Source organism: Corvus cornix, chromosome 5 (assembly GCF_000738735.6).
Source record: "Corvus cornix cornix isolate S_Up_H32 chromosome 5, ASM73873v5, whole genome shotgun sequence".
Lineage (NCBI taxonomy): Eukaryota > Metazoa > Chordata > Aves > Passeriformes > Corvidae > Corvus > Corvus cornix.
In genome coordinates, this window is record NC_046335.1 from 44972079 (window position 1) to 44985665 (window position 13587).

Here is a 13587-nt window from a genome sequence, read left to right on the forward strand (position 1 = left end):
TAGGAGAAAAATGCACTCTGTCTTTGCCACCCATTTTACAAATCATGACATTTTACTTTTAAACACATAAAACCATCTCACCAATAAATTTAAAAAGCACATGATCCAAAGTATCATATAATCATGAACCAGCGGGCAACATAACTAAAAATAAACCAACGCAATATTTGATCTAAGAAAAAATGCACCTTTTTTTCAGCTAGAAAGTAATTTTAAGTCCAGTGAAGAACTCAAAGGCAACTCAGATGAAAAAATGGCAAAATATAATCTGAGCAATCTCTTGTCTTTCTAAACTAAGAGCTCTTCTCAAGGGGATTTATAAAGGTAAAAATGAAGCAAAGTCAGTTCAAATTAAGAAGCAGAAGAAAATTTACTGTAAAAATAAAATCTAGGATGGGAATAGCATCAGGCAAATTTTACAGCTGTGAGTGGATGGTAGGTGACATCTACAAGGTGGCCTTAAATGTTATACTGAAGTCACTAGAGGCAGGGAAAGATGAAAAAGAGCCCCGTGTGTTCTTACAATGGCTCACAAGAGGCTCCTGAAGCAAAGCAAGGTGACAGAAATACCTACGCCACCTGCAAATGCAAGAGGACATTAGAGGCCATCACAGGTGAAGTCAGTCAGACAATAAAGGTGACAAGGGAAACACACAGCACCCCAGACAGAAGCCAGAACACAGACAAGATGTAAAATGACAATAATGAAATCACCATGATCAAGATGTCCCAATAGTCGGAATCAAGAGAAGGAAATGAACAGCTGGAATAGATTTCTCTACAAAGTTAGCTATTCATTTGTCCACCTATGAAAAACCCCATTGAGTGACACTGACCATCAGTTTTAAGCTAAGAAGTTTACCATTTAGAAAACTACAAATAAATTAAATATTACAGAATCTCTTATCTCCTTAGTCTGCTTGGTGACCTCTTAAAAACTGTTTTCGTGGTCTTGCTGAAGAGCACATTTCTTTTTCTGCTTCTCCTCCCTTCTACTAGAAATGGGAACAGCACTGACATACTGCTCCCCTTATTTCCTGCCTGTCCACTGTTGCTCTCATTTTTACATTAGCACTTATGCAAATACCACTGCAAACCATGCACAGGCTAGGCTTTAAAAAAATAACCCTATTTGTCAGCCTTTTAATTCCTCTGTTAATCAAAGGAACAGAAAAACCACTCACACAACTGGGTTTCCATAAGTAATGGAAAGAGCAATGCAAAGAATCTATAGACCCATTCTTTAAAAACTATGAACAGCGAAAAGAAGACTATGAAAAAGGCTGCCCTTGCTAGTTTTTTGAAGGTAGAAAAAACTGTGGAACAAAAGGTCTGAGGAGAATATAAGAAGCAGCTTTCAAAATAACACCACACAAAACACCACTGTGTTAGGAGAAAAAAAAGGGGAAGGGGTGGAAGAAAAAGGGTGAGGAGAAAAAGAAAAAAAAAGAGTAAAATAAAACAAAAAAGGGGTGAAAAAGAGAAAAAAAGCCAATCCAATAGCTTGAGTGCTAGGATCTTTAACACTGCCAACTCACAAACCTGTCAAACATTTTCCTCCCATCTACTACGTTTCTTTCTTCAATACTACAGTCCTTCTGAAAAGGGGAGGCAGAAGAAAAATGATTGCACTAAATTTACATAACTGCACAACAAGGGAGATTTATCAGCATTTTTTAACAGCCAAATCAGCCAAACAAATTGTCTGCAGAACTGCAACAGTAACCTATTGGAGCTCTTACCATCGGCAACATCACAAGTGTGTTGGGAGAATCAAATCTTTTATTATAAAAATCAATCACAATTCCCATTCTGTTCCTCGATCCCTTAAAAAAAAAAAAAAAAAAAAGCCACAAAAACCTGAGTGCTGCTAATTTAGCCTTCTCACTAAAGAATGAATACCAGATAAAAAGGGAGCCGACAGCTGGCCCAGAGCCAAAAAGAAAGCTTTCAGGCACAAAAATTGCCGAGAACAATGTTCTGCGCTCAGAATTTTTTTACATGCAACTCTGTACAGACAAGACAGGCATATCTGGCAACATGGCTAAGAATATACATTTATGATGGAGTACACTGCCTTTTAAAAGGAGAAATAAATTAGAGATTAACGCCTTTTATGCAAGCTGCAAGGAGAAGAATTCCTGGAGCAATTCAATTCAGCTCAAGGAACAAGGCTTCTTTCAAAAAGTCACCCTTTAACTGGGAAGGGCGCTTCTTTGCAGGGAGTCTGAACTGAGAAATACGCAGCTCCTTGCTTTCTATTTATAGTCATTCAGGCAGTGAATAGCCTCATTCCAAATGCCACAAGGCATACTCACAACCTTTTATTCCAGAGACCTGATTTGTGTTTCATTTCAAAAAGTCCAGCCTGATGAGGAGGGGAAAAAAAAAAAAAAAAAAAAAGAGGGAGGGAGGGAGGGAGAAAAACAGCAACGCGTCCTGCAACAGAAACACTTTTTCCCCCCAACTTGTCCTTTATGAAGCTGGTGCTGGAGAGTGTGGAAAAGAGGGTGGGTTTTTATTTAGAAACTTCCCTATGGGAAGGGAAGGAAAGTGCGAGCTTTGAAAGTGGATGCATTTTTACTCATTTAACACTGAATGCCAGTTGCCCTGCAATTTAAGCAAGTCTGGGGGAAGGAGAAAAAGGAGTGAGGGGTGAAAGCATTTCAATTACTTGGCTTTGAAGGACCCTTCTGAATGAGAAAGAGACAGAAAACACTTGTCAAATGCAAGTTCAAGTGAAAGCCACTTCTGCCAATGAAGTGTGCAGATGGCTGTGGGGGTTCTGCTGAACCCTAACTGGGCCTCTATTATGTCTTTATTGCTCACAAAAAGGCAAGGTTCACCTTCAGTTTAGAATAAGTTAGCATCCTTTCCCACAGAATGACTCTGGTCAATCAAGCCAAGCAAAGGAAGTCTTCCTTTGAGTGACTGCTATCCCATCAGTGCACTGAAGAATTTTTAGAAAGGATAAATAGACACAAAAACCTTTGGTCTCATCCACACTACCGACATTTATCAGAAAAATTTCCCACCACTGCAGGCAATCTTGGGAGAACTGGGGTAGGCTGGTGGTGGCTGTCATGTACGTCTGTTAGATTTCTCTCTCGTTAGGCCTGGATGATATGAGTCTAAAAACGGTACTGCCAGCTTTCAAAATTTCAGTAATAAGATGTGGCATGAAAAGCAAGTTCCACACCTTTATTTGTAGTGTGAGTTCTTCAGAAGCATGGGAACCTCACCAGGCCAGCCCGGCATGCCAAGTTTCCTGTTTCTTACAGCATCCAGGTTTCACATGTTTCATAACCAAAAATTGCAGGAATTCGTGCTGATAGGCACCTGTGGTACCATCACCTGCCCTCCCAGCACTGCTCAAGACAACCCAGATGGAACAGTCCAATATGATGCTCTGCAGTGCTGGGGAATACCATCACTAATGCAGATGCCTTAAAAAAAATGACCCAACAAAGCTGAAATAGGAGGCTGGAATTTGTGTTTGTGGCACAAAACTCTGTAGTCTTCATTTGAAAAGCTCACACCTAAGGTCACTAAACGCCAAGGAAGGGTTCACACAAGAGCAGGGGGAGGACTTTTTCCCAGCAAAAAGTTAGTTCGCAAAATACGGTGACAGACCAACCTACCCAATAGGGCAAACTCTGCATATTGGCACCACTATCTCCAAAACACAGAGAAACAAGTGTCCTTCAACACTGCTGTAAGACAGTATTCATGGGATCACAACTGCTGGGCAGCAAAAATCACCTTCCCTCTAGGTTAGAGGCAAGCTGTGTAAGGCAAATTCACCATTATTCTTAGGAAAATACAGAAGAAAGTAGGAAAATTAAATCATAAAAGGTAACAAGGTATTCAAAGGAAATCACTCATAGCTATTGGCAAACAACACAGCAAGCAACTTCGAGAAGGTTACCAAGTTAAAACCTCTCAAGTATCCTACCTGCTAGTCTGACAAACTCAAAGTTACTCCAACTTCCACAGAAGCCAACTTTTTCTCAGCAATTGGAAAAAGACACGCTTACTCTGTGCCAGAATATACATCAGGTTCTCTTAAAGGGGGCTCATTTCCACACTTCATAGGTACAGAAGCCTTTGTACCACTACATACAAAATCCCTCTTTTAAATACAGGAAGCTGATCCCAGCCATGGAAGTAAAGCAGAATTCTCTCCCTAGCAAGAGGAAAAGGGTGATTTGATATCAGATAGCCAAAAATAATTCTTCAGGGAGAAAGGAGAGCCCCAAAAATGTAAAACTCAAATAATTCTTCAACTTTGTAGTTTAATACATCCTCAGGATTTCCTCTATAAATACAGCAAAAGCTGCACATACAGAAGTAATTCCTGAGCACTCCACAAAGACCAAATTTAGAAGCTGCCTGTCAGTTGCTTCTTTTTTAAGTTGTCCCTTTAAAAGAGTAGTACAAAACAAAAGAGTTCCTGGATAAATCCACAAGATTTAGAGGTTTTTATGGCAATGCAGCAGCTCTAATAAATCACAAATAGTTATAGATCAATGTAAGTTCATAGCGGTACAAATTTGAGTTTGGAAAGACTCAAAGGAGTATTTAAACTGGCAGCAGCCAATATCTGTGTATTTTTTCACTTCGAATCTATTGGATACAGTACCAAGCAGGGCATATAAAAGTTCAGGAGAATCCCTGATCAAACCATCCTATGGAGGGATCTCATTCAATCAAACCATTATTTGAGTTTTCTACTAGTGCATTAAGTGATGTGGCTAACACAGGCCACATCATCTCCTGTATCATCTAGGTGAGACGAGAAGTCCCTGCTACAAATGCTTCTACACAATGGGGTTTTGCTGCAAGCCTGGTTTTGCTCTACTTCTTTACAGATGAGAATTTCTGGTTACTTATGATGCTGAAGACAAGGTCAACTAATATGAACCTTGCACTTGGAACAGAGAAACAGAACTCCTTGATGTTTTTCAGTTCATGAAAATTGGGCAAGGGGGAAAGAGAGAAGGCTAATCCAGTACTCAGCACAACCCCTAAGAAAAAATTCTCTTTACTACAGAAGAGATTCGCCTTTATTGTAGAAAATCCATTTATGCTCAACAGTAGCCCAGACAACAGTCTTCACTTCAGACATGTAACTGCCTTTTCCATACGTACGGCCTAGGCTGTGAGGAAAAGAACTGGCACCTTGAATTTGATTTGTAGTTAGTTATCTGGGAAATCTCAGCTTAAAGAATTAAGAATGTGCTCATGGCACCTCATGCTGCCAAGGAGACACGGTACCTACCTTGAGGACTGAAGCCTCCACACTCCCTGTAGACAGGGCTGCTGCACTTCAGCCAAAAGGTGATAAAGACCAGACTAACTGAGGCTAGGTCATCATTCACCTGCAGAGGCACTCCCCATCCCATCCCACCCAGAACAGCAGAAAAAAATTTTCTCAAGACTGCTGAAGAATGGAAAGTTTTATATGTCTCCAAGAGCACTACTGAACACAGGATGGAACCAGCCACAGCTAGGATATGTTCCTTATAACAGACACTTTCTTCTTCAACACTGTCATACCTTTCACTTGCTCAGGGCTCAGATACAAGTTCACCTGGCAGCTAACACTGAAAGGGGACAGGAGGAAATGCACCTCCGTTAGGTTTATCTTCTTCCCTTCGGTCAATGAGTCTTTCTGCTCTGTGAACACTTCCTTTCTACTTAGCTTAGAGCAGAAAGGTGTGACCCTTCTGTTCTGATAAAGCATCTCATTCTGTGAAACTGGATCTGACTTTCAACAGCTCCCACACTTGGCAAAAGTCCTCTTAGAAGTAAACAAAGCTCATGTGGTGCAAGGTATAAAATAACATATTGAAATGCCTAACTAAGCAGTAAGCAAAACACAGACAAACTGATCTTGTAATTAGAAGAGTGGAGCTAGAAGGCTCTATGCTCCTGAACAGGATATGTGCATTGTTTGTTGGCAGGTAGAGGCTGGCTATATTTCTGTTTTCCAGAAAGAGGTAGTATCACATCAGGAAATCCTGAACCACAATTCAGGGTTTAGAAACACGTAACACACTCAGAAGAGTTTAAATTCACTAAAAGCCATTAAGATCTGAAATCACTCATCAGTCTGACCTGTTGAGTATTACAGACCATTGTATGTCATCTCAGCATACAGCAGTCTGTTCCCCACTACGGGCTGGTGTGTACAAGGCTGGACAAACTGCAGCATCATTTCTATGATAGCAAATCAGTCAAGAAAGATCATTCCAAATATGCATGAGCAGAAAACTCTTAATTGCAGAGGAAGTTGAGACTCCATTAACATCCCTGGGAGTCTGAACTGAGGTGCTTACTCCTGACCCCAAATCTGGTGATGAGGCTGATGTTGCAAGCAGAACACAGCCAACAGGCAGATGAGAGAGTGGGGATTCCTAAATAAGAGAGAATAAAAGACCCTCTTCCCCTGGCTGCCAAGTTTCCTTCTTCTTCCTGCAAGTGCACACCCCTGTGAGACCTCATATAATCTCGTAGAATTAGAATTTCTTTTTGTCAAAGATACAGCTCTCTTCCCTCCCAGAAAGTCTGTGTTCCATCCCAGCAAAGTCCCTCTGGGAAAAGCAAATAGAACTGATTTGTCATCAGTAGTAACAAAGTCTAACAACTGTCAGAACCCTCTAACAACATTTTAAGGTATCCTTCCTCCAAATGACTCTTCCTGTCCATTCTACAATGGCTATGTGGCTCCTGGTAAAAATCTGGTCCCAAGCTCACTAGTACAGATTATTCCCCTCCAGAAGCTTAAAAGACAGTTCGTTATACACCAGGTTTTTGGACACTGCTACAAACAGAACTCTCATGTGATAAAGTTTGCTAAGCAGCTCCTTTCAAGTGAAACAAAAGAATCCCCATCCTCCTACAACAGCATTCACGCTTGCTGGTGCTTCAAGCTAAACACAGGGCAATACAGAGGCCTAACAGCTACCTCAGCTTAATAAGAACACAGTGGTATATAACACTCACAAACCACACAGACAATCTCCAACAAAAAACATACCCAGTGGCCATAAACATGCACACATGTCACTCCAACAACAACACAGCTTAATGCCAGTCAGGAGAGTAGTGCACTGCAAACAGAGAAACGAAAAGTGGCAGCATCCAAAGGAGCAGCCCAGGCTGCAGGAATACATTGCTGAACAGAGCTGTATCAACAGCAGGGGTGAACACATGGTTTGCCAGCCCAATTCTGACATGTGCTATTCAACATGAACATATTGTATGTCAACATCATGTGATGCGTATCACTTCAGATATGTAGCACTTGCAGCGGGAAACAATGTAATTTACAAATTTATCAGGAGTAAAAAGCATAGGATGTAGTAAAAAATACAGGAGATGCATATATATCTAATTCATCTAAGGATCACAGTGTAAGCTTCAATTAATAACATTTCTTTGCCACAGTTTTAAACTGAATTGGATCAAATGTCACTAAGAAGTTCCAAAAAAAATCCCACTGAAATTAAGGCTCCCTCACAATTACAAATCAAAGTGATTTTATTAATGCACCTGCCTATTTAGACTGATCTGAGATTGTAGATCTGCTCTTTCAATTAAGGGGATACTGCATTCCTTACTTCTAGATCTATTTAACTTTTCTGTTCTCATATATTAATATAAATATGTGGTGTGGGGATTATTTACATTAAATAAGTATAAATAGGTCTTCTGAAACACATTTATATTTATAGAAAAACAATGCTTTGAGATTTTTATAGCTAATTAGCGTGTGGCAATAAGTTTAAATTAGTTGATCTCCCTATGAGATTTGCCTGTTTCAATAAACCAGTCAGAGTATCTTCCAAGTAGTTTATTACAATACATAGGTTTTTTTAATCCTTTGGTGAAAAATGCCAATGCAGAGAAACCACACACAAAAATGTATCAGTTATGAGAAAATGTCTCAAGTATAAAGTAAACACTGCATCTTTTAGGTCAAATGATTGGAAAATAAAGTGTAAGACATGAAGTATACTTGGACTTGTTTAGAAAACGCAGCCATAAGTTAATGATTATTTTTTCTCCCCAGTACAACTGACTTCCACAAATCCTACCCCTATATTTAAGTTACAAACTCTTACAAATATCCTTTTACATTATTTATGCAGAATGTGATCAACAACACACTAATTATAAAGATTGTTTCCTGAAATTTCAAGGACAGAGCACATAACTGCATCTTGGAAAGAAATTTCAATGAGCTCCCTGATTGTCATCTAGTGCTGACTTACACTTTAAACTTAAAACACCTTATAAACTTGCAAAGAACTACTGTATGTGATGTGTTATTGTGTACATGACAGTTATGTGATTATGAATCTCCCACAAAAAAAACAAATGAAGGACATTTGTCAACAGAAGGGAAAGGGAAGAGGGGGATGAGGGGAAGCTGACAGAAGGGATAGTCCGCCAAATACTTATTTCAAGAATATTGCACAAGCTCAACTAAAATGCATACGTAATAACAGGCACCTGAAAATTTCATAATTGCTCATTATGCAACTATACCTTAGGCACTTTAAGCAAATACTGAAGAAATAATACATGGGAAAACCTGGCTTACCACAAATGTTTTGAAAGGAGAATTAGGAAACTATACACGTGGGCTTTTGCTTCTCTCTCTGCTGGAACCCTGTAATCCTTATTAATCTGCTGTTTGTTCCTGGAAAGTAACTTTTCTCTGTCAGTAAAATCCAAAATTCAGTTGGATTAATCCATGCCCCTTACTTGTAGCTGAAGCTGTGTGCACAGACACATGATTTTGACAGACACGACTCAAAATTTGCTATCTATTTTCTATTTGCCGTACACTTTGTCAAAGTAATTAAAAAAAATAAACTTAAAACCTGGGAACAATGTTACCACAGGGTGCCAAATTTGCAGCGAAAGCCCTGTAGGCTCCTGTCACGCAAAATTTTGACAAGCCTTGCCAAGTGGTTTCTTCAGGATGCAAACTGCTTGCTAAGTGACTGGGCCCTTTGTGTCGCAGTTGAATGCTGCAGATGGGAAGGTTAGAAAAGGGGTTTTGACAGGAAAGGGTAACTGCTGTTTTCACCCTGTGAAGTTCTCTGTGCACAAATAAAACACAGTCTCCTGGTACAGGACGGTGCTTGGTGTAGGCTCAACAGCTCTGCAGAGATTATTTTCTAATTGTGCAAGAGCGCACCCAAAAGTAACGTCGCAGTGTGTTACCAGAACCGAACAAATCCACCCCTGAAACAAACCAGCCAACCCACCCAGAGGCATTCATAGCACATTTCAAACCCGAGGTCCAGGAAAAACAGGACAGATGCCTTCAGCCTATCAACTTTCCAAGCTGTACAAAGTTCATTCACTGTTTAGGAACTTTAAATTCGAACAGGCCTTCCCAGTGAGAATAAGATGACTCCCTGCAGATCTAAAATACCAGAAACCAGAGCAGAATACCAAGTAGAGATACACACAAATATGCACAACCTATATTCACTCTTGTGTTTTTTTCTATGTGGAAAGCAGTTGAAGGCATGCCATGTGATGAAAGCAATTGTCAATTACCATCTAACAGTGATTTGGGATCCCACCTTCAGCATAGACAAGGCAGCACCTTCTTTGCTTTCTGCAGCAGAGTGCAGCTGCAGAGTGCAACTTTCTGAACTGTGTAGGGGCAAAACACTTGGTTGAAGACTTCCTTCTTCAGGAGCACTCAGCATAAATCTGAATGTCATTTTAGGTGAAGCAAGAACTCCCTCCTTGCAGTGTAACAAGAGAGTAAACCACCCAAAACATTAGCTTTTTTTCTTTTTTTTCCTATTGCTACCTAATGAGCTACAAAATAGTTGGAGCTTACTATCTACCATCTCATTTATGCTGGTCTTAGGTGCTAACAGAAACGAAATTTATCCAGTAACAAACTTCAAGGTAGTGTTAGGTGCCTACTGGGAAAAAAGAAAAATCCCAATACCCAGCTGGGTCAACTATAGTATAAGATATACATATGTATCTTCAACTTGAAATCTGTTGATTTTTGTTTCTGACAAGCTGTGGATACCTACATACGCTTACAGAACAGATCACTGAGACACTGGCTGCTGCTACAGTGGCATGTTCTTGGCAACAAAACACAAGCATGGGAAAATGAGTTTATGCTGAATGACTTCAGCAGCAAGTGAAATTGGAAATGCCCCACCTCAAACACCATACAGTGAGGTTTTGTGCATATTAGGGCCAGTAGAGTTGCACAAAAGAAAATCTGAGTTAATAAAAAGCCCTTACATTGGTTTCTCTGGTTTTCCTAGACTTTGATGTCAAACCAAACAGTATCACTGGATTTGCTGCCTGACAGTGAAGCGAGACAGACTGAACAGATTGCTTAACTCCATAAAACACAAGGCACAACTTTGGTCCCAGCTATAAAAGGTGGCATCTGGAATGTTCCTTGTCCTGCAAGCTGAAAGGTAAGGGGAGACAGGATCTCTCTGGTAGTCAAACTCAGTATTAGCTATTGCCAAACACTGAAGTTAAATTTCTGGAGCTAGCAGACAGTCTAGTTTCCTCTCTTCCTTAGGGCAAAATCTTTAGAAAGCAGTCATTCCTCAAAATTTATTTATCTAAATTATTTATCAAAAAATGCTGCATATGCTACTGCCCCAAACAACATTAAAACTCAATTGATTTCACAGGCCAAAGTAGAAAATTTCCTCCTCAAATTCAGGTGCAGACTGCCTACATGGTTTTCAAAGCCATAGGTACATTAAAAATTACTTCCTGTCCACAAATCTGGACACCACATAATCATTAACATCCTGAAATATGGCTTTCCAGAGCCTCCATCCACTGGCTCCTGTACATGAACCTCACATTAAGCCTTCTGCATACAGCAATTTTAGATAGCAGTTCCAAGCACCACAGACAAGCCAAAACATCTTTTAAACAAATTTTACCTGAGTGTCCCAATTTGTTGCAAAAGCCTCAGGTAAAACCTGAGATTTCAAGCAGTTAAATTACACTTGGAGCAATGTAGACATAACAAACACAACATTTCTTGCAGAAGTTTTCTGAACCATATGAATGTACTTCCTTTTTTCTCAAAAATGTCTTGTTATGCTAAATATTTTAATATTAATGAAACAACAGACTCCTTCAAAAATGGGTACATGTACCCAAGACAAGGCTGCAGATGAGAACTGCACTTGTTTTCTACAAATGCACCCAAGTATGGCTCTATTACTCACCTCGATTTTATCTGTTTTTGCATCTCCCCAGTAAAGCTTGTTTTTTTCAAGATCCAGTGCCAAGCCATTAGGCCACCCAAGGGATGTATTCACCAGAACTCGCCTTTCTGAGCCATCCAAATAAGCACATTCTATCTTTGGACTTTCACCCCAGTCTGTCCAATACATGTAGCTGTAAAAAAAAAAAAAACAAACAAAAAAAAAAAAAAGGGGGAGCAGTTAATGTATGCAACAGGCAAAACAAGTAAGTGTTAAGATCTGTGCTGCTTTCTGCTTCCCCAACAGCAGCAAACAAGCCAACTCAAACTGTAATCAGTGAAGACAATATTAAGTTTGAGCAGTAAATAAATTAAACTATTGAAAATATGCAGTGGCCCAATTCTTTCATAGTTAGGATAACACTGAAGATGCAGAGAAAAGAAAATTCAACCAAACACCCAGAGTATAGGTTCATTGAAGAACACTATATTTATAAGTCACCTTTTGTGTACACAGTTATAAAAGGGATGAAGCAAGGGAAAAGCAGCCATTTTCTGAATATCTGACAAACAGTACACACATCATCCTGCAATTTGCACTTTCTCAGTTTCAGGAGACCACAAGCTGGATCCAAAGAGCTACCACAGGGCTACCACTAAACACAAAACTTACCCCATTACAGGATTGAGCACTATGGCTCGAGGCTCATCTAGGTTTTCTGAGATAAGTATCTTCCTTGACGTCCCATTCAGCCGGGTCACTTCAATGCGGTCTGTGCCAGTATCAGTCCAGTACAGGTTCCTGGCCACCCAATCCACAGCAATGCCATCTGGATGGTTGATTTCCGTGGTCACCAGAGTCTGGGCTCCAGCGCCATCAAGATAGGCCCGACGAATTGCCCGGACATCGTCATCAGTCCAGTAGATGTAGCCTTCCACAGGGTCATAGTCTATGGCAATTGCATGTCTGATGTTGTCTATCTGCAGAATAATGTCAGTGAAATCCGGCATGTCCAGGGAAATCCTCCTCAAGTCAGTTCTTCTAGCGAGCAGCAAGACTTCCTCAGCACCTGGGGAGAAAAGCATTCACGGCATCATTCCCATTGCTACTGACGTGAAGATTTCAGTAGAGCACAGCAGGCTGTGAACTGCTACTGTTGCTGTAACAAGAAGAGATTTCCTTAAATAAGGACATCAAACTTTCATGAAAATATAGACTTGGTTATATTTTAGATGACAATTTCTCCTAGCCTTCTAAACTAGTACAGACCATAGCAATCTGTCTCTAGAATCTAAAAAAAAAAAATAATTTGGTGGGTGCAGGTCCAAATATTTCATCACATTATAGAGACTCGCTCAGCCAAATGTCTCACTAGCTCTATCAGTGCACTAAACAAGTTTTCACACATGCCCTACGCAATAAATGACAGGGGCTAACAGAAGACTGGAGTATTTTGTAAACAAACTCCATTAATGATTTGCTCCAGACAGTCCAACAAGAAAACAAGTCACAGCCACAGCAAGTATTTATCATTTGGCCAAAGTGGACGCCAAACTAATTCTAAGGTAACAGGATTGGTGCTCTTTTCTCTCCTTTATTCTTCCTCCCCACCACAAAGTTTCCCTGCTTGTGGAAGGGCTGCCAAACAACAATTTGGAGTATATTTCAAGGACAAATGGCATCTTTAGTGCTGTCTGACACTGAAGTGGCAGCTTCTTTTATTAGTGAAAAAAAAGGACAGACAGCAGAATGTGCAGTTGCTTAATAAAGTTTCCCTACATCCACCCATGCATGCTTCAGTACAAAAAGAGAAGTATGAGGGTTTTTTTCCTACTTCTGTTACCAAGTTGATGCTGTGTATTTTGAAAACTGACAAGGAAATTTTATTGTTTAGCAATACTCCAAAACTGGAAACCTGAATAAAAGTCATTTGTTGTATTTCATTCAGACCAGCAAACATCAGTAGGAGGTGGCAATTTCCAGTTCCCCCCAACAGCTCAGACTGAATGAAAATGTCCAACATGGGGACATATCTTTTGAGCCCACTAAGAATAACAGAAATTCAAATCCTCATGAGAATATTCTTCTAGCAATATTTCACACCCAGACACGCTTATGGAGTTCTGGAGACTCAGAGGTTGAATTTATTGTACAACAAAACTAAATTCACATTCACTATGGGTGCTGGATTTACTTTTGGGTTTGGAAGTCAGGGTTTAGCCTCTACATAATATCTTAGAAGCTCTGAAAAGAAATAATGCTCAGGACACAAGGGTATAATGACAGAAACTAAAAAGATTAAAAGAGCAGTATTTTAACATAATTTAAACACTTTGAACTACCTCAAGTC

General features: G+C 39.9%; 1 protein-coding gene across 2 annotated transcripts in view; it reads right to left on the reverse strand.

Annotated features, from left to right (window-relative positions):
- LRP5 (LDL receptor related protein 5) overlaps window positions 1-13587 on the reverse strand; it is a 135688-nt gene that overhangs the window by 54559 nt on the left and 67542 nt on the right. For both annotated transcript variants that reach the window (XM_039552259.1, XM_010404838.4), the window contains 2 exons: window positions 11910-12306; window positions 11259-11430 (listed from right to left, as the gene is read on the reverse strand). In XM_039552259.1, coding sequence (XP_039408193.1) covers window positions 11259-11430; window positions 11910-12306 — 569 coding nt within the window. The remainder of the gene's footprint in view (window positions 1-11258; window positions 11431-11909; window positions 12307-13587) is intronic.